Raw genomic sequence first — 23,843 nt, 5'->3', positions numbered from 1 at the left:
AGTGAGAATCACCCACAAGATATTCCGTCTCAGCTCATTCAATGTCAGTCACTAAACCGAAATGCAACTAAAGCGAGTTATTTACAGCATCATTCATCATTAAAATAAGCAAAGAGCTCACTGTAATACAGATTAATAATAACCCACAACCCAGTTAATGACACAGCAACCTTGTAAAACAACCCAGTGAATATCCTACCATAGATTACGGTAGATTTTCTCTCCTCCCAGTCAGAGTTACGTCGCGCTAACCTCTTCATAGTCATGAGTATGTTAACCTTGTGCAGCTATAAGAATTAAATCCAACACGATCCAATTTCTCAACCGTAGTGTATCCACAAAGCGTGATCCTCATAATTATACTGACCATTGTAATAGTAAGACATAGTTTGCAGCTGTGGAATGCGGAAAGGCGGTTTCCTGTCCCATTAGTTAAAAGCCTTTATCGCAAGTCAGAGGGCCTCAATCACCAGCTTACATTTCATTGGCTCAATTACAACCAGAATCTAAGTAATCAGGAAGAGAATATTCAAACTGTTTATAAAACTAAACTTGATAAACAATCAAAAGGCTTCCTGCTTTGCATCGCAAAACTCCTTTGGTCTCATGATTTGTGGCTTTTAAAGTACAACTCCGAAGATAAAAACATGAATTATCTACTTCCTCATAAAAGTGTTGTGTTTCAGATTCACACATGGGCATCAGAAGCAAAATAAATATGTGGGTGGGTCCTCTCTCAGAAGAAATGTACTGGAGATGATGCCATTGTTTGCTATACGTATGGTTGGTATAGTGTAGGGGTAAAACGCATGGCATAAAGATTTGACGCAAATTGAACCTCGGTTTCCAATCCACACTCTACTCCATTTTGCCATCACATTTCAGATCGGAAAGGCATTTAATTTCAATAAAAATGAAGAAAATATTAGAAAATTGGAAATAAAGCATCTAACATGTGTTTAATAACAAGTGTTTATCGGTTAGGGGTAGGTAAACAGACATGTCCTGAATTAGAGACAATAAAAGTGAGTGGGTCCAATATCATTGATCATAAAAAGTGGGTGGGTTTTGTCCCACCCACACAAAATGGTTCCGACGCCCATGGATTCACAAAACTAGAATTCATCATCACACTTCATGTTATTTTTGCATAGGAGTGACAGAGATGTTTATATTTTATTAGTAGTAAATTTATTGAAAAAAGAAAAACACAACCAGTAAGATTGTGCATCATGTTTCAATGTCCAGAAATATGTTACAGTTATCCCCCCCCCCCCCCTCATTTTGCAGTGTTTTGTATCTGTATGTCTTGATTTGCACGAAGGACATGACTACACTATCAACATTTAAAAAGACTAATAGTTTCACCATCAACATGAACTTATGGAACAAAATTGATACAGGCTAAATATGTCAAACTACAGTTAGAAAAAAACAGAGGTCAATTTAAAAATACAAATGAAAAAGAAAAGAAAAAAAAAATGAAACACTTGCTTCTTCATCGTAATTTACAACTTGTATTCACTTAGTGAGTAATAAAAAAATAAACATAACAAAAACCTTTTTCAGCACCATTTGCGCTTTCCTACACCTGACCGCGTTTAATTCCACCAGAGCGAAACGTTCCAGTCCTATTCCTAAAGCACGTGTCTCAAAAGCATGCTAATAGGTTCCGTCATTGTGACCGAAAGTACGTACACAAATGTTCAAAATATTTTACACTTTTCATTTGCATTGATGGGGGTGCATGTAATATGCATTTAACAACAGCTGTGTCTATCCAGGCCTGTAACATGCAGGATATAACCCATAGGGCTTGTTTCTAGACACAGATTAAGCCTCGTCCAGGATTGTTTTGCACTTCCAGTGGCGATTCGCCATTAAAACGCATTTTTGCTCAAGAACTGGGCTTTTACCGGGAAAAATAGGCCAAAAAATGTCCAGTTTAGAAGCCTTTTCGTGATTTTGGTAGCACTGACATGGCATCCTGAGTCTCTGAACCAATCAGAGGAGGACATGCACGATGGACGCTAATGTCCAATGACTGCTAGCCTATAGCTCATCTCAAGTTAATACAGTCCACTGATAGACATGGAAAATAATGTATTGGGGGGGGGGGGGGGGGGTCACAAGGTTGGTCTTTGAATGTCATTACATAATCATCTGCATATTCTGTGAATGTACAACAACTAAAAAAAGAAAAGAAATGTAAAACAAACAAATGCATAAAGTGTTAAATGATCTGTTGAAATTCATTTGCGATTTGGGAATCGATCCGTTTTCCTTGAGTTCACCGGGACTGCTAAAGTAAATAAAGTTCATAAAAGAAGATGTGTGTACGAGAATGACGCAGAAGTTCGAGTCGGGCAGGAGAACGCACTGTGACGTCTGAATTGTGCGACGAGAATAAGGTAGTATTCAACGGTAATGTGTCGCACAGTCCATTAAATGGCTCAAACAGCCTCATTCTCAAGAGAAAAAACAAAACAAAAAATCCACTTTTTTTACAATGCCGAACGGGATGTATCGTGGTCCAAAGGGTCGGGCTGGCAATAAAAAAAAACCCATACAAAATGTGCGTACTAAACACCTGAAACACCAGTCCAACTGTGCACCTCTCACCTTCAAGACTTTAACCCCTAAACCGTGTCGACCAATCAGGCTGTCAGACCACCAGAGCTAAACGTGGCACTGTGGGTGTAGCACTGGGTCAGTACCCGGAGCTGATTAGAGATGGCAGAGGTTTGCCCGTGCTGGTGATGGGAGATGACAGGCTGGTAGAAGGTGGATAACCGGATGTTCTATGATAGAAACTTGGTTGTTGGAGGGCTTAGCTGGGGCTGGATGGGGTGGACGAGCTGGTATCGGGCAGGGCGCTGGGCTGCTGGTCTCCCGGCGTGCTGTCTGCCTGTGTCTGGGCGATGACGGCTGCCGAGTGCTTACACTTGGATGAGCCACACTGGCAGCTGAACAGCTTCCCCTTTACGTCCCAGAAGTGATCGCCGTAATCAAACCTGAGGAGGGGAGAGAAATCAAAAACGAATAAACATAGATTCTCTTATGATGGGAAACTAACCTATCCAGTCAAACTAAATTCACTATTAAGTAAATGGATAAAGATGTGAATCAGACCCAAGTTCGTCTCCGGCACTGATGTTCTTGCAGGCGAAGAACGCGATGTGAGGAAATCTGAGGTCCTGGTGAGAGGTGAACACCCGACAGGGGAACAGATTCGGCTCACAGTGATGGTTTATGAAGCGGCTGATGTTGCCGTAGAAACGCGCGTCAACGCAGTACATATCACCCACCTGCAACAGCAGTGATGAAAAAACTAATTGAAAAGATGCTTGCAGAGTGAGGTCAGAGTAAAGAGAATGGGATATGAGATTTATTCAGCAGGGCTCAATAAAGATGGGTTTTCTTTTTGAAGTTTTTAAAGAATAAATGTTTGAATGTCTCTTATCTATGGAAGCTTGTTTCTGTCCACTGAATAAAACAAATTGTGTGATATAAACTTCTATAAAAGATTTTTTAACTCACAATTGCGAGTTTATATCTCAAAATTCTGAGAAAAGTCAGAATTGCGTGATATAAACAGAACAGAATTGTGGGATAAAAAGTCGCAATTATGTTTACTATTCTAGTAAAAAAAAATTGTGGTTGCTGGTTAGATTCCTCCTCTCTAAGTGGATGGTTCTTGGCCTGAATAAGTGAAAGTAAAAGTGACACGCGAAGGCCAAATATGGTAACCCATACTCAGAATTTGTCCTCTTCATTTATCCCATCCAAGTCAGTGCACAGTAGGGATGCAACAATACAGTTAGTCGACGGTTCAATACATACCACGGTTTTTAACCACGGTTTTCGGTTCGATTCGGTTCGGTTCTGATGGATTGTCACATCAGTTTTTTTGCTATTCAATTTTTAGGCGACAGGAACAGCAAGAGGTTAAGGAGAAAAAAGACTTTTATTGCAATACTTTTCAATTTTACTTAAAAGAATTGAAAAACCTTACTTAAACTTAAAACTTTACTTTAAAAAAAAACTTGTACACATTCCTAGTGTATTGTATAATATAAAGTAAATATATATAAAGATTTACACTGCCATCTCAGAGCTGTACTGCAGCATTTAAGTATCAAATTGAATGAATAAATGTAAAAATAAAACACTACTTAGACTTCACTATAAAATATACATTGATTCTTATTAAAGCTACTGTATTAAAGTTTTTCAGTCAAGAGCAGTGAGTGATTTTCTCTTTGTCTTTTGTTGTTGTATTAACATTAAAGGGATAGTTCAATCAGAAATGAAAATTCTATCAATGAGAATGAATAATGGTTTGGAACAAATATTAGAGTAAATAATGACAATTTTAGAGGTGAACTGTCCCTTTAAGGACAGCGTGTTCACTAGGCTGCGCTGCTGTCATTTTAAGACCTCCGTCCATCTAATATACAGACACGCCGATTATACTTTCACTTTAGACATAACCGACTGTGTTTATGTTAACCTTGTGTGTATTTGACAGTATTAGCGCAGTAAGACGACTACCTAGTTCAGTAATCACGTGTTTGACAGGCGTGTAGGTGTGCGCGTTCGGAAAAGCACATGCTAAAACCGCGCACGCGAATGAGCCAGCAAGGCTTTAAAAAGCATGCAAATAATGAACTTTCGTGATTGTGAATAACAATCCGTTAGTTCCGTTAGTATAACTCTACCACTAACGTGTGATGTGAATGTATGTCGCGTTGTTCAGTATATTGGGATGGAGGCAAATTATAGAATTTGTAATGAATAATTCATTAAATGCAAAACCGAAAAAAAAAAAACCGAAATTCACAAGCGCCTATTGAACCGCGAATGCCGTACCGAACGGTTCAATATTATATTGAGAATTGTGGCATCCCTAGTGCACACACATTAGGAGTAGTGAGTAGTGAGATAAAGACACACACACTACAAACCGTGGACACACACACCTGGATTAGTGGGCAGCCATTTTTGCTGTGTCTCCCAGGGAGTGATTGGGGGTTAGGTGCCTTGCTCAAGGGCACCTCAGTCATTTCCCGCCGGTATTGAGAACCCGCGACCTTTGGGTTACCAGTCTGACTCTCTAACCATTAGGCCATGACTGCCCCCATAATAAGCAGCAAAGCAGTCCAGATTTTATGCCAACAAAAATGATTTATGCTAAATGATTTATGCAAAATTTGCTTGAGGGAGTGCAGATAATCAACAATTAAAGAGAGCAGACAGGAAAAGTAATGTGATTTTGAAGGGGAGTCATCCTAGGACGATGATACCTTGCTGTCGAGACTGAAAAGATAGGAGTCATTCTCTCTAACATCTGCTTCGGCATCAGAGATGATTTCACCCACGTATCTGATAGAAGGAAATGAGACATTAGGGTGCAAACACACTAAACACACAATCATATCCAAACTACACCCCTAAACAAACATCTGCACAGCCACACACACACTTTGACCTCAACTCATTCACAAAAAGATATAACACAGGCCACAATGACCTTTCGAAATATAATGAAACAAAAAAAAGCTAAGAAACTCACTCGCAAACAAACGTTCCTTGCGGGATATCCTGTAATGTCTTGACACCCCATCCCATCATCTGCGTCCTGAACAACTGCAGTCTTATCCTAAGAAATCATTTAAGAAGAAACCACTTAATTCAGATCATATACTACAAATCGAACAACAAGTACACCGATCAGGCATACCATTATGACCAATCGAGCATCTGTGGGATGTGCTAAACAAACAAGTCCGATCCATGGAGGCCCCACCTCACAACTTACAGGACTTAAAGTATCTGTGGCTAACATCTTGGTGCCAGATAACACAGCACACTTTCAGGGGTCTAGTGGAGTCCATGCCTCGACGGGTCAGGGCAGTTTTGGCAGCAAAAGGGGGACCAACACAATATTAGGAAGGTGGTCATAATGTTATGCCTGATCTGTGTATATGTAAATACTAATTAGTTGATCAGGATGATTAATCGAATGATAGTTCACTGATGTTTAAATTATTTTGTATGGTTTTTGGAGTGCACATTTCCTGTTTTCAAATATTGCTGAGTGAAATTTTATAAAATTAACTTCAGGTATTTACGTGTACATCTCATATTGTATTATACATATGACAGATATAGCCAATTATATCAGCTATCAGTAATCCTGTTCTATAGATTAGGGGTTTTCGAACGAGAAAAATATATTTTTTTTGGCACAATTTTTTAGGGATAACAAAGTGCTAAATGTGTTTAACACAGTCATTTAAAATATTTAATAATGTTTCTGCTTTCTCAACTGATCAACTGCAGATCTTGTTTTTGACAAAAAGAAAGATAATCTTCATATATTTGCATATATTCACATAAATCTCCATACTTGTTGGGGGGGCTTCACATTTTCAGATGTATGTGTTAATATTGTTTAACCTGATAGCGGTTGAAAAATGTAATGGGGGATGGGGGGTAATCGTCCAGAATGTAAGTGGATGCGAGGTACCTCAATCCATTCTGTACCACACGGTTTTTGCAGGTTCTCCAGCAAGAGCAGGCATGGTTGCACTCAAATATAAGAGGTGGCTCCTCATTGCAGAACTCGGGGAGCAGACGACTCTCCTGATAACACAAAGCATTTAAACTCTCACACTAAAAAGCACATTGCAACAAAATTTTAACTTGATTTTTTGATTTTTCTGAACAAAATGTCAGTAGTGCTTGGCCATACAAAGCTTGCGACCACCATGCTAGGTTATTGTGGATGCTATTCAGGGCATTGTCATTTTCTGGGTAGTTTCTTCATGGTTACTTACAGGCCTAAATTGATAGAGCTTCAATGACATTATTGTCCATAGATAATGTTCACTAAAATAAAGATATCTATCACATAAGGTAGTTTAAAAAATAAAATACAATTAAAAAGCTCCTTCGTCTAAGTATGAGCATTAGTAACTGATGTTTGATTTAGCACCACTAATAATTGTGACTGGACCAACGCACACTGTCTTGCACTTAATTAGTTCCACCTCTAGGGGGAGATATTGACCAAGGCAAGTGACATTAAAGGGGGGGGTGAAATGCTGTTTCATGCATACTGAGCTTTTCACACTGTTAAAGACTTGTGCTGCGTCCCAATTCGCATACTATGCGTACTAAATAGTATTCGAAAAAAGAATTAGTATGTCCCAAATCGTAGTATGTTGAAAAGATTATTCCAAAGATTCCCGGATGGTCTACTATTTCCGGTCAGAATTCGAAGTGCAGATCGATGCGCATTCCAACGGCTGATATTGCCCACAACCCATTGCGAAATGGACAAGGATTCGATTAGAACTACAAACACAGATACAAAGTGTTAAAAAACTACAAACATGACGGTTATGCGAGTCCGACGGTTAAGTAGAGAGGGTTAGATAAAGTGGTTTGAGTGATCAATTATCAGTATTTAACCTGACGAAAAGATATTTATTCAATATTATCCACATTATGTTTCACCTGCAGCAGCATTGAGAACTTTTGTAATGCATCATTATATTTAAACTGCAAACACATGAGGGGAGTCTCTGCATTAAATCCACGAATGGCAGATCAACGTGCTACTACATTTATATCCGATACGGTAGGAAATTAAATTGAATGTGGAGGATTTGAACTGTGACGATGATTGACAGGGCAGTTTAAACAGTGACGGGATGCACGTAACTAAGCGACAGAGTCCGTTAAAGATGAAGAAGTAGTATGTCCCAAAGCTTGCATATTCTTCTGCTACACACTCAAAAGGATGTACTTTTTCTTCACAAAAAGAGAAAATACTTTTAGGTCGTAGTATAAGTAGGCGAATTGGGACGTAGCATTGGATTCCCATGCTAAACATGGACAAAGATTCAAAAATTAAGTTGGACGTTTGATAGAGTATTTCTGTGCCAAAAATACTCCTTCCGGTTTCTCACAAGTTTCGGAAAGTTTTTTTTTCCGAGTATGGGCCTACGTGACGTCAAATGGGGCGGAATTTCCTTATACGGGTCCTAAAGGCACTTCTCCTGGAAGGGCGTGCGCGCACCCGTAGACCAGAGTGAGAGAGCAAAAGCAGTACGCCCATCAAAATCGCTTTGCTTGGCTGCGCTGCAGTCACAGGACTTCACGACATCAACAATGTCACCAAAGAAGTGTGTTTTTGGTTGTCAGGGCAAGACAACCCTGTACAGCTTCCCAAAGAACCCAGCGTTAATGGGACAGTGGATGGAGTTGTGTTTTGTTTGTTCCCTGCATTTCGGCGACGATGGTTTTATAAGCAAGGCCCAGTTCGACGCCGGATTTGTAGCTCGTCTAATGCTAAAAGATGCAGCAGTCCCAGCGATTAAGGTTTACGGTCATGTGTTGGAAGCATGCGGTGAGTAAAACTGCTTCAAATGTCTTTGTGTTGTTAGCTATCGACTCGTTCATTCAAATGTGCTACTATTCCATTGTTTTTCTATGTAAACACGCACTAGTCTGACGTGCAAAACCGTTGTGCTTGCTACTGCTAACATTAAATCACATATAACAGCCCATAAACCAAATTATATCCTCATAAACCATGAGTAAACGCGCACGACAAGTATATAAGTTACAGTTTCAGTACATACCATTGAGACGTCCTGCTGTAGTCGTCGTTGCTGCTTCTCCTGTTCAATTTCAGCCTCTAGATCTGATTCTGGATCATGTATGTATGGCTAAATCTGATTGATCTCCATGGTTTATTTAGGATAACGTTTTTTTCCACGTTTAAGGATGTCAGAGCTTTCAGACGCTCTCAACGCAATCGCTGCACGCGCTCGTGACTCTTAAGCTCCGCCCACACGATACGCCTCCATCCACTCGTTTTTTTTCCCGGAAAGACTGGGTACAGCGTTTCTTTCTTTTATAAATATAACAAAACTAAAGACTTTTCGGAGATATGAAGGATGCAATTCTACTCTATAGGTACTCAAGATTGACATGAGATTGACTGAAACTGAGTGTTTCACCCCCCCTTTTAACAGAAGTTTAGCTTGTAATTCATGTAGATGTGCTTCATAATACCCAGATATAAGATCAAAATAACAAACAGCTCAGTTTTTAGGCTTGATGGACGGAGTACTTAGAAATCGACTTACTTTATCATACCAGCAGCGCAGGCTGAGTTGGCCACACATGCATCCAGCTGAGGAGCAATTGTCTTTACAGACACAGTACTGTAAAGTGAAAAAACATTTTTTTTTTCTTCGTACAATGGTATATTACTCATTCAGCGCTCTGTCTTATCTAAACAGCAAAATCATTTGTCAGCTACATTGCAAAGATGATTAACTGTCATGCTTATATCAATGAATACTGTAGAGATTAGAAATTAGACTAGATCAACTGGTTTACCTGCAAGTGAGTGATATTTTTGTCAATGTTCATTGGAGACGTCACACAGCTATCAGGGACATATTTGTAGTTGTCAGGACAGGGTTCGCTGTCCACTGCGTTCACGCACGGGACGGGGACTTTCTCGTAGCCTCTGGCGATGTCCCTAAACGCAATTACAATGTCATTGATAGGCTAGTTTAGGTTATCATTCTGGTACAGATAAACATGTCAATACTGTAAACAGGAGGATAGTGAGTTGAGATCTACCTGTTGAGAAGCTTCTCTGCTGGGGCAGCCAGTTTGCTGTTAGCTTCTCTTTGCTTTTTGCTGGCTTGAAGTGCGTTCCAAACCTTCGAGCTTTGGCTGCAGCACTCCATGGGTGTCTCTCCCTCTTTGTTCTTAAGGCTTACAACAGCACCCCGTGACAGAAACAAGCTACAGGAGGCACAAAAGAGGCAAACTTAAAAGGTTAAGAAAACAATTAAAAAATATTTAGTGTGAATTGATTTATTTTTATTTATTATTATAAGTAATAAATAGTAATACAATAAAATGTTATTACATCTACAACATAAAAATAATACATTTTAATACATTATTACTACTATTACGTTATAAGAAAAGAACAAAAAAGAATGTGTTAGACAAAACAAAAATTTTCATTGTGGGTATTCATTTGTTTTGATTCAGAGGTGGAATTGAAGTAGCCTGGATGCCAGCCGAATTTAGCCCCGCCCACACATTTTTTTGCTCGGGCAATTCGGTCTGGACTCGCTCCATAGAGGAGGAATTATGCCCGAACAGAAACTGTTCGGACCAATGAAATCATCAGGGCGGGCTTTAGACGATGATGGACAGATGATCAACAGTAACGTAATCATCCACGTCATCGAAGGCTCTTGGGTTGAATTTGCTCTTATCCTAAACGGAGAACTTGTTCGTATATGCATTCACCTTCACTATTTCTCTCAGAAACGATGATCGTGTTGGTAAGTACTCTGTGTATCCTTAAATTATTTTATTACTGGCAAAGATCGTTTACACTCATCTTTTTCTTGTAACGTTACTTAATCCAGCGTGCGTGCAGACAGGGTTTCCAAGCGTTTTTGCAATGTCGCGCACAATTGCTACTCAAAACTATAGCCCAAAACAATAACTTTCCGGGGGGTTCTCCGGAAAAAAATGGCGTTTGGTTGGCAAAATATGTTATTTTGGCAAGGTTGCCTGCTAAAATTCGCATTCCTGGGTTTATATAAATCACATAATTGGGGTCGCTTCAACCCGCGGACATGAAGAAAAACACGGACTTGGTAACACAGTGCAGTTGAGTTCTGTTGACATTTGACAACTAACTTTACGCGTCGCTCCGTTGCTCTGATTGGTTGTGGGTCTATCCAATTGAGGTCTTTCCTGGCTCGGTTGAAACACGCCCCATAATCAAAGCTCAATGGAGCGGTACCAGACTCATATTCTGACTAGAATTGAGTATGGCCACGCCAGGCTAGAATTGAAGAACAATAAAAAGAAAAAATATTCCTGTGGCAATATTACATTCAGGGTTCTAATAACATCACTGTAACTGACTGCCAACGGATCAATAATAATATTTGTCCAGGCAATGATGAGAGTAAGTCTTTATTGCTAGTGTCCAGCTCCAATAAGGCTACATGACATTGATCCAGTCACAAAAAAATACAGCTTTAAGCTGATTAGAATCTACACAAGCACCTGATTAAGACTGAAGTACATCGGATATGGATGTAATCCTGCAGTAACGTTATCTTCTGGGAGGATGGCTCAGACGTCCCTAAGTTGTAAATAAGCCTAGCTCACTACAAACCTGTGAGTTTTAAAGGAAGTTTCTCAATCAATCCATTATCAGTCTGGATTGAGAACACCCAGGCCCTGTTTATACCTGGTATTTAGATGCGTTTTGGTCGATCGGATCACAGAGGCAGACACCTACCCATTTACAGCTGGTGTTATATTCCATCTCTTTTGTCCACTTTTAACCACTTCTGTCCCAATTTCTTCAAGGGGACGGTTAATGGGCTATTTCAGATCTTTCGATCTGATGGACACAATTTTACATATAACACACGGAGACGTCGGAAAAACATATGGAGAGCAGCAGCTTTCCTTTCTGCTCTGATAGCCGCAAAACCATGGCAAATCAGGAATGGTGAGAGAAGTCTTTCGTCTTCAAACCAAACTTGGGTCTCCAGCCTACAAAGTTTAAATTCTGTCTGGCTAGCTTGCTTCACATAATGTTTATCATTAAGTCAGTAGGCGTAGTCTTTTGTGGCTGTTCGAACGCATTGGACCACATGAGCGTATGCACTACAAAAGCAATCCGGTCAAATTCGTTTTCGACTACCTCTGGTCGAAAGTGGACAAGCTCAAAATGTTTAGACCTCATTTACACCTGTATTTGGCACTTGTGATCCGATCGACGAAAACGCTTTCTTAATACCAGGTGTAAACAGGGCCCTAGTTGAGGTTTACTCACTTTACACAGTCGAGCCGGCTCTCCCGTGACGCTATGTGCAGTGGTGAGTCTCCGTGAATGTTGACGATGTTGAGATCAAACTTGGCATCCAGCAGGATCTCTGCTATCTCCACACAGCCCGAGAATGCCGCCCAGTGCAGACAGATATTTTCCTCCTAGAATCAAAGGTTGACATTGCAAAAAATGAAAAACACTTCATCTAAATGTATAAAAAAACTGAAATTATAACAAAGTAAACTACAAAAATACTGTAAAACGGCAGATTAAGCTTTAATTTTGCTACATTAATTTTAGGTTTCCAGTTACAAAAACACACATACCTTGTCTCGGATGTTGATATCAGCCCCTTTGGAGAGCAAGAGTTTTACTTGGTCTACATGTTTGTACTCTGTGGCCCAAATTAAGGCTGTCCATCCTCCATCATCCTGGGACAGGAAATGCAACTTCATTAGTAAGCAGAAACACGCTGGTATATTTAGATATACAATAATCTTCCCTTCATCACAAGCGCTGCTGGATCCCCCTTCATTGACTCCATAGACTCAATTGTACACATTTAATGCACAAAGCAACACTATTTACAGAATTTTCCAAATTTTGTAGCACATTTTAAATTCCAGTGTTTCTCTTTGTTACGAGGATGGAGGGAAAAAGGATGGAGTATTAGTGCAGTTGTCTTCTGAAATTCCTCAGATGTGTTTGGCAGATTCTAATGACTCAAATAGTGGAAATCCCCCAAAACACCCTCTCACATTCCCAAAACATTTTTACGAATGTTAAATGCAACAGAAGGTCAAACACCTGGCAGTTAATATCGATGAGGCCTGTAGACAGCAGATGTTGTACAATGGCAAAGTGGCCAGACTTAGCAGCAAGATGGAGACACGTTGAACCTTCAACATCCTTAAAAGAAAAGAAAACAGTGTTAAAACTGAGTGAATGTTCCTCCAAAAGCATTTGATTACAGAATGTTGTACTAAACAGACTGGCTTATCAGTTCTCTCGCTTGTGGTTGCAGACCTTTTGAGAGACAATGGCTCCAGCCCGCAGAAGATAGCGTACTGTGTCAAGATGGTTGTTCTCACAGGCTTCCATTAGCGGGGTCCGCTGGTCCTCATCACACATGTCAAGGTTTGCACCAGCCTGAGAAATAAGATCACGATTTTTAGGATTATAGCAAAGTCATTGGGGTCGTGACGCAAGTCACATTTGTTTATGCAAATGAGATCTGACAACTACTACAGAGGAAGAGGTTTTCTCTCTTGTGTTTCACAGAAGAAAGTAAGTCTCACAGGTTTAGAACAACATGAAGGTGAGAAGTTAAGTAGCATCTGCCCTCACCTGCACCAGCATATGGCAGACTTCCTGATGACCTGCTTCAGCTGCTACATGGAGCGGTGTCCGTTTGTTCTGGCTCTCCATTTTAAAGTTAGGGTCAATCCCATCCACTGAGAACAAGAAAGAAGGTTTCCAGCACAAAGCAGACAACCATCAATTAAATAAAACAAACAACTTTACTAATCACTCTCACCCAACATCAGTAGGACCTTCTGCAGTTCCCCTTGTTTGGCAGAAATATACAGTTGTTTTGGGTGGAACCGAAGTTTCTTGGGTCTGGGAGAACAAGAAATGGTGGGAATGAATCAGTGCAAGTTCTACAGGAGTTCATAATGATTAAACCCCAAAGAAAATTTCTAAATTAAAAGATCATTATAGTTGGTTTTCTTACTTCTCTGCATCTAGAGCCAGCAGGACACTTTCCAGAGTTTCTTTAGGTGGTCCTAGTGGAGGTCCGGTTGCAGATCCTGATCCTACAGACCCAGCTTTGGAGCCCACAGGTGACCCAGATGCATCCTGTGACTCTGGATGTTTGGGTAAAGTGCTGTCTGCTTTGCCCTCTCCAAGAACAGAGAGCCGAGTGGACCTTTGATGACCAACAAATCAATTTAAGTGCAAAAGTAAGAGAAACAAAATATCATCATACAGTCACTCTAAATTCCTACATGGATACTGATCCAGGAACTAGCTGCACACTGAATTCATCCAAGACTAAAAAAGTCTAGCAAAATTGTATAAACTGCATGATGCAAAAATTGTTTGCTACTTAGGTTTATATCATTAAGCAGCTGGCACATACCCTCCAGTGGTGGTGTCCGCTTTGCCCTCTGAGTTCCTGGGCGTACACGGGCCATGGTTGAGAGGCACAGTTGACGTTGTATCGGCCTTGGCAATGGTGACCTCTTTTGCCTTGCTGACCTCCTCTCCACAGTGTGGACAAAAGCTCTGCCCATTGAGCACCGAGGCACAGGCTCGATGAAACCGGTGGGAGATGTTCACCTCTGGCTGACACTCCATGAAGGTGCCCTACACGATGAAATAACTTTGAGTGGTTTACTCAAATGTGACTGAAGTAAAAACTCTAGGGCTTTTCAGACACATGCACTTAGTCAAAAATTGCTTGGCCATTGGCTCGTCATGCGGTCATTGAAACCCAATCAAAAACCTAAAACGTTCTCTTGGGTAAAGCCAAAGACTCACGGCTCTGCAAAAGAAGCCACAGCCTGGGCAGCACTGATGTTTGACCATGCCTGTGCGATGGTCCTCACACAGAACCAGCAGTTGGACAGAGTTTGAAGGCCTCATCATCTCGTGCTTCAGCACTGCACTCTGACAACGGCTCAGCTACCCCCAGAACAACAGGGAACCAATTAGAATAGAGTTCAGAACCTCAGCTTTTAAAAAGAGTAAAAAAAAACTGCATTGTAACAAATCAGAATGTAACCAAAAAAAATGAAGGTGCCAAGTATTCAGCAGTTAGATGAATCCTAGGACCTTCTGTACGAAACTGAAGTTATTCACCTCATCACATTTCAACTGTACCCAAACAGTATTCAGATAGTATATAGCAGAGGTTCTCAACTTTGGCCCTCAAGGTTTTGGCAGAGTTTAGCTCCAACCCTAACCAAACACCTGAACAAGCTAATCAAGGTCTTCAGGATTACTAGAAAGTTACAAGCAGGAGAGTACGATCAGAAAGTGGACCTCGAGGGCCAGAATCGAGAACAACCGATATATAGCAAGACAATGCATTCCCAAAAAAAGCAATCACAGCAACCATCATTGCTCTAGCCATTTACAAAGGGCAACCACCTCACCTGACCATCAATGCTCTCAGTTGCCATACACTTTCTGTCCGCGAGCGTGAGGATCTCTCTGCTCTTGGGCGTCTCCATTCGACAGCTGCAAAGGGGAAGTTCTTGCACCATGTCAGCATCTGTGCTCTCCACTGACCCTGAAACAGCTAAGAATCACCATCTTTAAGACTCAAATAATCATGAAAGTCATGAAAAAACATAATTTTGGTAACAGATGGCAGGAAGCCAATGTTACTTCATAATCATATGTATAGCAATATTGGATAGATAGAAATGCATTCTGATATGGACTGCTCAACAATAAACACATGACCACCAGGTGGCACCACATCGGTTGAGACATGATGACTCATTTTATCCAAGATGGAGGCCACCACAAAGGCCTGACAATACTCGTCCTCTGAACTTTACTCAAATGCGTCTTTCTCAAGAAGCTGAGCTTGAAACCAATCAAATGGATCTTAGAAATTTCGATCAGAAATAGACTTAATTTTGCACTTCCTCATATAGTCAAAAGCAAAAGGATTTTGCTTCACCTGAACTCTGAGATGTCAGTAAGGCTTCCTGTGCTGCTAGGTTGAGGGAGTTTAGTGGAACTTCTTTATACTCTTTCCTGCGGTCAGGAGGGGCTGATGGGGAGCTCTGGCTCTCAGATTGAGACTGGAACTCCATTCCTGAAGTTATGATGGGACAGACATAGAGAGATTTGTAAATGAATGCATATTAACAGCTAAGGTGCTGACCTACAGCATATATTTCAGGGAAACATGCATTTAAACACTTTCTGTACCAGAAAGTCCTTCTGTTTTCGCTTTCAGTTTCCTCTTGCGCTTCCTTGATGGTCGGAGCCAGGCCTGGTCCCCCTTGGCCTTCTTTTTCCATTTCTTTTTCAAACTGGACTCTGAACTCTGAGGAGAACAGAAGCAACTTACAGTCCACAAATTGAAACAAAGCATTATCCCAGGAACCTAAATCCAGATCTGTGAAACTCATTTGTCTAAAAGCAATGACTCTTAGTTATTCTGTTTCTTCAGGTACTCAGTGATATTAGAGATGTTCAGGAGCTCACCAAGTCTGATTCATCCCCTTCCTCTTCGCCATCCGGTGACTCCTCAGACTCCTGTTCTTCATCAAGAGGCTTATGGATGATAAATGAATGAACAAACATCCTTTAAGGGAACTGTACTGACTAGATAAGCCACTCTACTTTCAATGCTTAACTAAATGACAAGATGGAGGAAAAGAACGGATGACACCATTTTTCCATTGGCTCATGAGTCCCTGGCAGCTTTGTTGCCAAATTCCCACCTGAGAGATTGAAGCTATCCTGGGTCCCTCCTGAGAAGCTTTGGCTCCGTCCTCAGTGACTAGCTCCTCATCATCCTCTGTGTCTTCTCCTTCTTCTGACTCTTCTTCATCAGACTCATTCTCCAATCTCTCTCCATTCACATGCACGTCCTCCTTTGGCTGCTGTGCAGCCAAGGAATAAAAAAACAGGCATTAACATCAAGGTTCACATGTCTTGGCCTCAAGAAGTACAGTAAGTCAACCAATTAGCAATGCAAAAATAGTTATTCGCTCTTTAGGTGCGAATCTCTGACCTGAGGGTTGGGTGGAGACTGGGACATGCGCTGAAACATCTCCAGAACTGTGCGTTGTTTCAAGACTTTATTTTTCTTCTTGGGCACAAGACTATATGTCCCCATCTTTCTTTTCTTCTTCCTTGACACTGCTACTGAGGGAGAGACAGGTCTGGGTTGAACTGTCAATGCATAAAGAGAGAATTCTGGAATACAAGATTTTCAAGCACTTTTTTCTCTGTAAAAGCAAGGTATTCATTTCCATTTAAAACTGTAAAATGCAGGTTGGATTATCTGCATTTCACTTTTGTGTTTGATTTCAAAGTTAAATATTATACAACTGATGAACTTGTTGCTGCCAATTTGGTGCTGCCAAAAATTTTTTCTTAAATACAATTTTACCAGACATTTTCATTTGTTGACTATTTTCAGGCAGAAATAAAAGTTGAGACAGGTTGTTAGCTGTATATTTGTGCAACTTTAATATGCAATCTGGCTGTGCCAAAAATAAAAAATATGTATATACATCATAATTAATTTTCAATTCAATCCTTAATTTAAATTTACTTTAGGTAAGCATTAAATGACAGCAAGGGTAATAAACAATAAACATTTGGGGAAATGAGCACAATTAAATGTCCGATAATGGCAGATAAATACAGATGGTAATGGACTGCATTTATATAGCGCTTTTAACAGACCTACGGCCATCCAAAGTGCTTTACATTTTGCCTCACATTCACCCATTCACACACTCATTCATACACCGACGGCGGTGTCAGCCATGCAAGGCGCCATCCAGCTCGTCGGGAGCAGCTGGGGTTAGGTGTCTTGCTCATGGACACCTCGACACTTGGTCAGGTGGAACCGGGGATCGAACCACCAACCTTCCGGTTTGTAGACAACCTACATGAACCACTGAGCCACTGCTGCCCCGAATTCATAAATAAAAATGATCAAATGATAACCAATAAATGGTTACATCAATAAACTGATATAATCACCCTTCTCTAAATTCTAAGATAGATGCGTGCATGTAAAGAAAACGTAAATGGAATGCCATTTCAAAAACAGAAAGGTAATACGGTGTATAACCTGTTTGTGGCTTGGCTGGTGTGGTGTTTAGTACAGATGTGGCATCAGTTTGGCTTTGAGGTAGCTGATTCTGGATTGGAGATGGCTGTGGCTGCACTGCCTCTGGTTTGCCCACACTGTCATCTTTCACCACGACTGGCTCTTTATTTTCCCTATTCAAAAGCTGAAAGAGGAACAGAAATGTGATTATATGTATCCATGACCATGATTCATGACAGACCTAAAATAAAAAGAACAAGGTATTGTAGAATGTTCAGTGCTGAATGCACTGCTGTCATGACTGGTGCAGCTGTTGTAGGAGAATTTCATGGCGGTAAACCCTCATTACCTTTAGTGTCTGGTTTGAGGCTGGCCTTGACATAGTTTTGCGTGCTCGATGTATCGTTGGTGGGGGTGTATTCGATACTCTGCCGTTTTTAGTCTCCGTTTCTGCTCGCCTCTCCGTTGGGCTCAGTCCTAGGTTTGAAGAACCCTGGTCTGGGGATCGCAACATAGAACCTGGTGGTGGCGAGCTTTTAGTCCCATGCCCCAATGTGGAACCCCCTATGGGGGACCAGCTAGTCCTGTGTGGGGCTGACACTGTGTCTTCCTGCTGTTTGCTTAGAATATATCCATTACTGCCCACTGTAGAGCCGTGGGGCGGCTCAGTCTCTGACACTCCGTTCTCCATGTTTGAGGATCGGGCTGGTGATCCTTGTGCAGAAAGGTTCTGTACAGTTCTCTTTGTGTCCGTGTTTTCATAGGTCCCATTCAGTTCAGTGGCCTCTTTGAGAGGGTCTGATCGCCGGTCCGAGTGATTTTCATCTCCTCCTACAAGAAAAATTACAGAAAAAGATTAATTGATTTTGTGATCTTAAGTTATCGGGTTCAAATCGAGTTGGCACATCAGTTGGCAGTTAAAAATAAAGCAAAAATTGCGCTTTTAATAAAAGTAAGGCACTTAGAAATGGAAGTAAACAGTGCAAATAATAAAGCTATTTTTTTTGTTAAAGCAAATTCATTCTTCTGGGGGTGGGGTGGGGGCATTATATTGTATAGTTCTCTAAATCATAGCTTTTTTAGGTACGACTACTGTTCTAGGTGGATGAAGTTAACATAATATTTTGCACCAAAAGCTCACTAAACTCACTAAGGAACAAGTCAAAATGTGTTAAGACGTGGCTATTAAAAGTCAAACAAGTCAATACATGGCTATCAACATTATACCACAAATGCTCAGATGTACTGAAAAACATTTAGTATTTACCCTCCTCTTGATCACTGCGAGACTCTTTTGTCCCCTCAGACTTCATGGTTTCCCTCTTGCCCGAATTCCCATTGGCCAAACTGGAGGGCTGCAAACAAACATACAGCTGAATTATTGGATTTCCATTACATATTAAATGTTATGGGGGGGGGGGGGGGGGGGGGGGGTATATATATGCAAACCATGACTATCAGAGATAAACAAATAATATGTATTTTAAAGAAAGGGGGGAGAGACCATGAAGCCAAATAATGAAACTTCACAAATGTCCAAGCCAGTGGTCTAAAACAATTAAAGTGGCGATGAGAATAAAAGCGGCTCAAATTAGAGTTCGGACCTAATAGTTTCCCAAAATAGCAGATGATAATTATGGCCACTGGCAGCAAAACACAAACACGGAGACATCCCTTGGGAGTGTCAGAGGCTTATCCCACAAGTTCAGTCTAAACAACATCTGAATAACAAGGGCTTTGATTGGCTAGGCTTTGAGCTGTCAATCACTCCTGAGTCAAGGTAATATTTTCAAGAGACTCAACATCTCCCAATGCCATAAGCCACGACTGGTTTCAACAAACTCCTACTGGTTCATCAAGCCTGAAAAGTCCACACAAGAATAAAAGACACTGAAAAAAAAACAGTTATGACAAGGCCCAATATCATCATGATATTTATAATAATATGAACCAGGAAGAACAAATACAGAGTTTCAGCGTGCTCTTGCTCCCTAACTGCCCCTTTTTTCTCCCTCTCATTTTTCATGTTCTGGTTGAATTGGTCACTTTCGTTCTTGGCTACTGGTCCACTGAAAGTAGACAGTTTCATCCGGAGACTGATAATTTGTGGACATCTCTCCTGCTACGATAAGTAAAGCAAACAAATCCATGTTTCAGCAAGGAGTATCTGATCTGTCTGCAAAAACAAAGACACATTTAAGAAAGAGCAGAGACTTCAAAGAAAGACTTCTCTAATGATGCCTGGAGAGTCCCAAAAACAGACCTGGGTGGATATGAAAAAATGTGCCATTCTGCCAAACACACCTACAACATCATGCTGGTACTGTCAGATACGCCACATCCCTGAGATCTAACGAGATCACAAGAAAACGCAACTCAAGAAATAGTGTCCAACGCCTAGAGGTCTCGTTCCTAAAGACAATGCACATCTACCGGACTCCCATACAGGTCAAGTTCACTATAGGAAGTCTGGGAAGTCACCCAAGCTCATGCATAATCCTTTGAGCTACTACTCCACTTACAACCACATCCCAGGTAGCCAGGAGAAACCTGCAATAATGTCAGGTGATCACCTCCATCAAGGATTCCAGCTTCACCCAATTGGTTTGTCATTGAAAAAACATGTTAAAAAAAACCCTCAATAGGAAACAACCAGCAAGGAATGAGGAGACTTGTTGATTTTTGCGTCTGGAAGCAAAGACGGATGCCCTCGAGCCATGCAACTGAAGAGGTGCATAAAGTCTCACTCACATACCAGCCTCAAACTACTGGAGTGAATCTCTGCAGCCAGGCTCAAAAAGGAAGAGGTAGGTCACAGGGAGCAGTAATTACAAGCAAATCCAAGCTTTCTCCCACCATTTGTCCCCTCCCCCACCCCAGCCTCGATCCCCAGACCTCATCTGATTGGCAGACGCACCGGCTGCCTTCCTTTGCACAGCCAGAAAATGTCTGCCGTTCGTTGGAGCTGCTCTTGCAACAAAGGAGGTTGTGTGGCTTTCGGTTCCTCTCTCTCACCGCAAGGGGAGCCACTTCATAATAAGAGTCCCCCTTTTCCCTGACCAAACCAGGCAAGATCTGCCCCACTGACACTACAAAGACCCCATCATACCTTATCAAATCAGACCAACAGATTGTGGTTCAACTCTGAGGTCTGCCACGTTGAGACGCTCTGCCTTACCAGCATTCAGCTGCATCTCTGATGCAGTCATACTGGCTTGGTGATCACAAAATGCCTTTCACTTTGACTGTACCCTTTTTTAAAAGCAACAAACTGTAAGCAAACCCTTGGTCTAGAGATGTTTCCCCAACCATTTTTGTCTTTTGTGCCTCAACTGCCTCATCGACTACCCTTCCAGCCACAGTAACAGCACATTTATTCATGAACGAAATCCAGATTAACAAGTCATTTGCAGGCTTTGTAAAGTGCCATGTAATTAGCACCAAAGCTCAATTTATATAAGCGAAACACACAGTCATTAGTGCAATCGTTAATGAGAAGAACAGTAAAGAAATCTGCTTCTGTCTGAAGTCTTATGACTGTCTACGAGTCTTACTATTTAATTGCTTTGTTACAATAAGTAAAACAAATCAGAAGATAAAGCATATTAATTCAAATCAATTGACAGGACAGTCCAAAAGTTTCTATTTGAAGTGATAATGTCTGTTTAATAGGTTTTATACAACAAAACCGGGTCAGATGCCCCCATCTACTCCTGGTTGGGAACCATTAGTCTAGAAAAAAAAGAGTTTAAAGCATTATTTTCCTTATGTTAGAAAAAAAAATTTGAGGCACAAAGTGAATGGCTGAAAAGACAATTTTCCTCCTAAAACATGACAGGGTCTCATAAAAATAAACCGTTGCACAAAATTACTATTAAGCTAAAATTTGAGTTAAGACCTTTAGTTACAAAGACAAGTGGTTTATAATATCCAACAATAGCTACCAACATTAAGAGTCCATTACATTCACAGTGTTGTCTATTGAGCAATGGTCAACTAATAACAACAGACTAGCCAATTTTCTAGGTTGACTAGCTAATTTTTTTTTTTATTCTTCTTTGTAGAAACAATTTTGCTAAGACAACTGAGAGAAATTTATTCAGTATAGTTTCAAGACAGAGGGCCCAGTCTGTGCACTAGTTTCAGATGTTAAAGGGAACAGGAGCACACTAAGTTCCCTACAACAACTACCAAAACTAAAACCAAACTGAACAACCAATAAAGCTGCATTTTCCATTTACAGACTCTCCCAAAATCATGTCAAGACCTTTTATGTTATCAATATACTGTAAACCATCACCTTGAGTAATAACTCCAGTGATCTTTTCGTCTTCACAACACTTTCCAAGAAGACCAGCAGAACTGGATCCCAGATATCAGCTTCCACATTCCTCTTATTGAGAGAAAAGCAGTTGACTGCGAATATCCAGTTGTTTCCCTTGATCTCCCCCTACAGGCTAAACAGGGAACATGCTCAGTAGAGGAAAGAGGAGGGAAGGGCCTCTTGCTCCTTTCCACCATGTTGTAACCACAGTGTTTACTGATACGACGAGCCAGGCAGGGAATGTTTTCCACTGGATGTGGGTTACTGGATTGGGATTTGGGTGGATTGGGGATTGGAGACCAACATCTATCTACGTCGAGCAACACATTCAGGATTTATATCAAGGATTAAGATGTAATTAATGATTGAGAACATAATCAATATTAAATTACTATTTTATGCGGCTAAAAATTACACACGCACTTATAAGACTATATTGGGGTTCATTTAAAAAAAAAAAACACAACCTGTCTGAACATTGTCTGGATATCACCCACTTAACTTAATAATGTAATTTTTCAGCTTACCATTTATCAAAAGCTAGCTGGGAAATACATTTTCACACTAATGACCTATTTCAGGGTCCATGGAGATCGCAAACACAGCATTACTTTTCGACTCTCCAGCAATAAACAAATTTTTCCATTCCACATGCATACGATCAGCTTCTCTGGTATCTGCTAAGAATTAACCAGCTGCCCAGTGGGATTTTTAAGACTTGAATTGAATAGTCTGAGCTGTTGATTCAGAGATAACAGGTTTGTCTCATGCCATTCGGCAGCAGAGATAAAAGTGCAAACAAGAAAACCCCCATAAGGTTTTTGTTGGCCATGCCTTCCTAATAGCTTCAACACACAACGCAAGCCGAGAACGCAATGTCTTAATGAGGACATATGAAATATGAGAGCCCTAAAAATGATTCACACCTTCATTTCAGTTTAATATCCAGTTACGTGTGCAACCAAACGTCAGAGCCAAAGCCACAGTACGGTGTGTCAGCTGCAGCTGACGCATGAATTGCAATCAATGAAGAAACCAAAATATGAGCCAAGCCAAGGCACAGGACAATGTGACCAATCCATTGAACAGCGACAAATAAGGACTGAAATAGATAGAAAGGATTACATCATATATCACAAAATGAATCCAAAATGAATGCAGCACCAAACAAAATGAAAATCAACATGACTTTATACCACTGTGTTTAGTCAGTTCACATTTAGAGACATAGAAAGACCAAGAAATAAGAAGGTCGGGGGGTAAAACAACAGGCCTCATTCTTTAGGTCTTGCAGCAAAGACTAACCACTAAACTGTGTCATCAGACTGGTCACAGAACTTGTTTCTTGTTAGAGCATCTCTGCAAACTGGACTATTTCAAATGCTTCTCTCATATCAGGAAATATTCTAAGTACTCTAGTCTATTCCCCTCGAATTGGCAGCCTAGGATCTCTCAACAGGTCTGGGCCTGCAAACTTTGTTCTTGTATGTTTGCATACTACTCTTAGCCTTTCTGCAGGATACAGTATGCATACTGTGCACATTATGCACGAAATACCCAAATTAACTATCTGGCAAAATGTACAAATTATGAGTCAGATTCAGAGCACACAATGAGAAATACTGTATGCCACAATGCAATGCGTCCACAATCGACTTGACCTGCCAGCCCATTCCCAGTGCAACAAACGAACCAGAAGTAACATCGGCCATTTCCAACATCAATATTCGCTCTGACAGCCAACGGCAATTTTTTTTTAGATTTAATGCTATTTAATGTCGACATGAAACATAAATTGT

At 40.7% G+C, this 23,843-nt stretch overlaps 2 protein-coding genes across 8 annotated transcripts in view; both read right to left on the bottom strand.

Annotated features, from left to right (window-relative positions):
• Positions 1-233, bottom strand: part of cacna1bb (calcium channel, voltage-dependent, N type, alpha 1B subunit, b) — a gene marked incomplete at its 3' end in the record, with an annotated part of 202,456 nt that extends 202,223 nt beyond the window's left edge. The window contains exon 1 of the mRNA XM_079835329.1: positions 200-233. The remainder of the gene's footprint in view (positions 1-199) is intronic.
• Positions 234-961: 728 nt separating this feature from the next.
• Positions 962-23,843, bottom strand: part of ehmt1b (euchromatic histone-lysine N-methyltransferase 1b) — a 47,896-nt gene continuing 25,014 nt past the window's right edge. For 2 of the 7 annotated variants that reach the window (XM_079835423.1, XM_079835421.1), the window contains exons 2-27: positions 18,988-19,075; positions 18,070-18,551; positions 17,742-17,904; positions 16,668-16,828; positions 16,375-16,536; positions 16,136-16,204; positions 15,857-15,974; positions 15,603-15,740; positions 15,067-15,212; positions 14,450-14,593; positions 14,049-14,275; positions 13,641-13,835; positions 13,443-13,525; positions 13,253-13,359; positions 12,932-13,054; positions 12,713-12,814; positions 12,232-12,336; positions 11,912-12,066; positions 9,670-9,837; positions 9,421-9,565; positions 9,165-9,242; positions 6,533-6,648; positions 5,576-5,662; positions 5,307-5,385; positions 3,133-3,308; positions 962-3,014 (exon numbers count right to left, since the gene is read on the bottom strand). In XM_079835423.1, coding sequence (XP_079691549.1) covers positions 2,831-3,014; positions 3,133-3,308; positions 5,307-5,385; positions 5,576-5,662; positions 6,533-6,648; positions 9,165-9,242; positions 9,421-9,565; positions 9,670-9,837; positions 11,912-12,066; positions 12,232-12,336; positions 12,713-12,814; positions 12,932-13,054; positions 13,253-13,359; positions 13,443-13,525; positions 13,641-13,835; positions 14,049-14,275; positions 14,450-14,593; positions 15,067-15,212; positions 15,603-15,740; positions 15,857-15,974; positions 16,136-16,204; positions 16,375-16,536; positions 16,668-16,828; positions 17,742-17,904; positions 18,070-18,551; positions 18,988-19,075 — 3,801 coding nt within the window. In that variant the 3' untranslated portion in view covers positions 962-2,830. The remainder of the gene's footprint in view (positions 3,015-3,132; positions 3,309-5,306; positions 5,386-5,575; positions 5,663-6,532; positions 6,649-9,164; positions 9,243-9,420; positions 9,566-9,669; positions 9,838-11,911; positions 12,067-12,231; positions 12,337-12,712; positions 12,815-12,931; positions 13,055-13,252; positions 13,360-13,442; positions 13,526-13,640; positions 13,836-14,048; positions 14,276-14,449; positions 14,594-15,066; positions 15,213-15,602; positions 15,741-15,856; positions 15,975-16,135; positions 16,205-16,374; positions 16,537-16,667; positions 16,829-17,741; positions 17,905-18,069; positions 18,552-18,987; positions 19,076-23,843) is intronic. The other 5 variants (XM_079835424.1, XM_079835422.1, XM_079835426.1 and 2 more) reach the window with 3 other exon arrangements.

Source organism: Gobio gobio (assembly GCF_949357685.1).
Source record: "Gobio gobio genome assembly, chromosome: 14".
NCBI classification, from domain to species: Eukaryota; Metazoa; Chordata; class Actinopteri; order Cypriniformes; family Gobionidae; genus Gobio; species Gobio gobio.
Note: the sequence above shows the minus strand (reverse complement) of the source record. Positions and strands in the feature narration are given on the sequence as shown.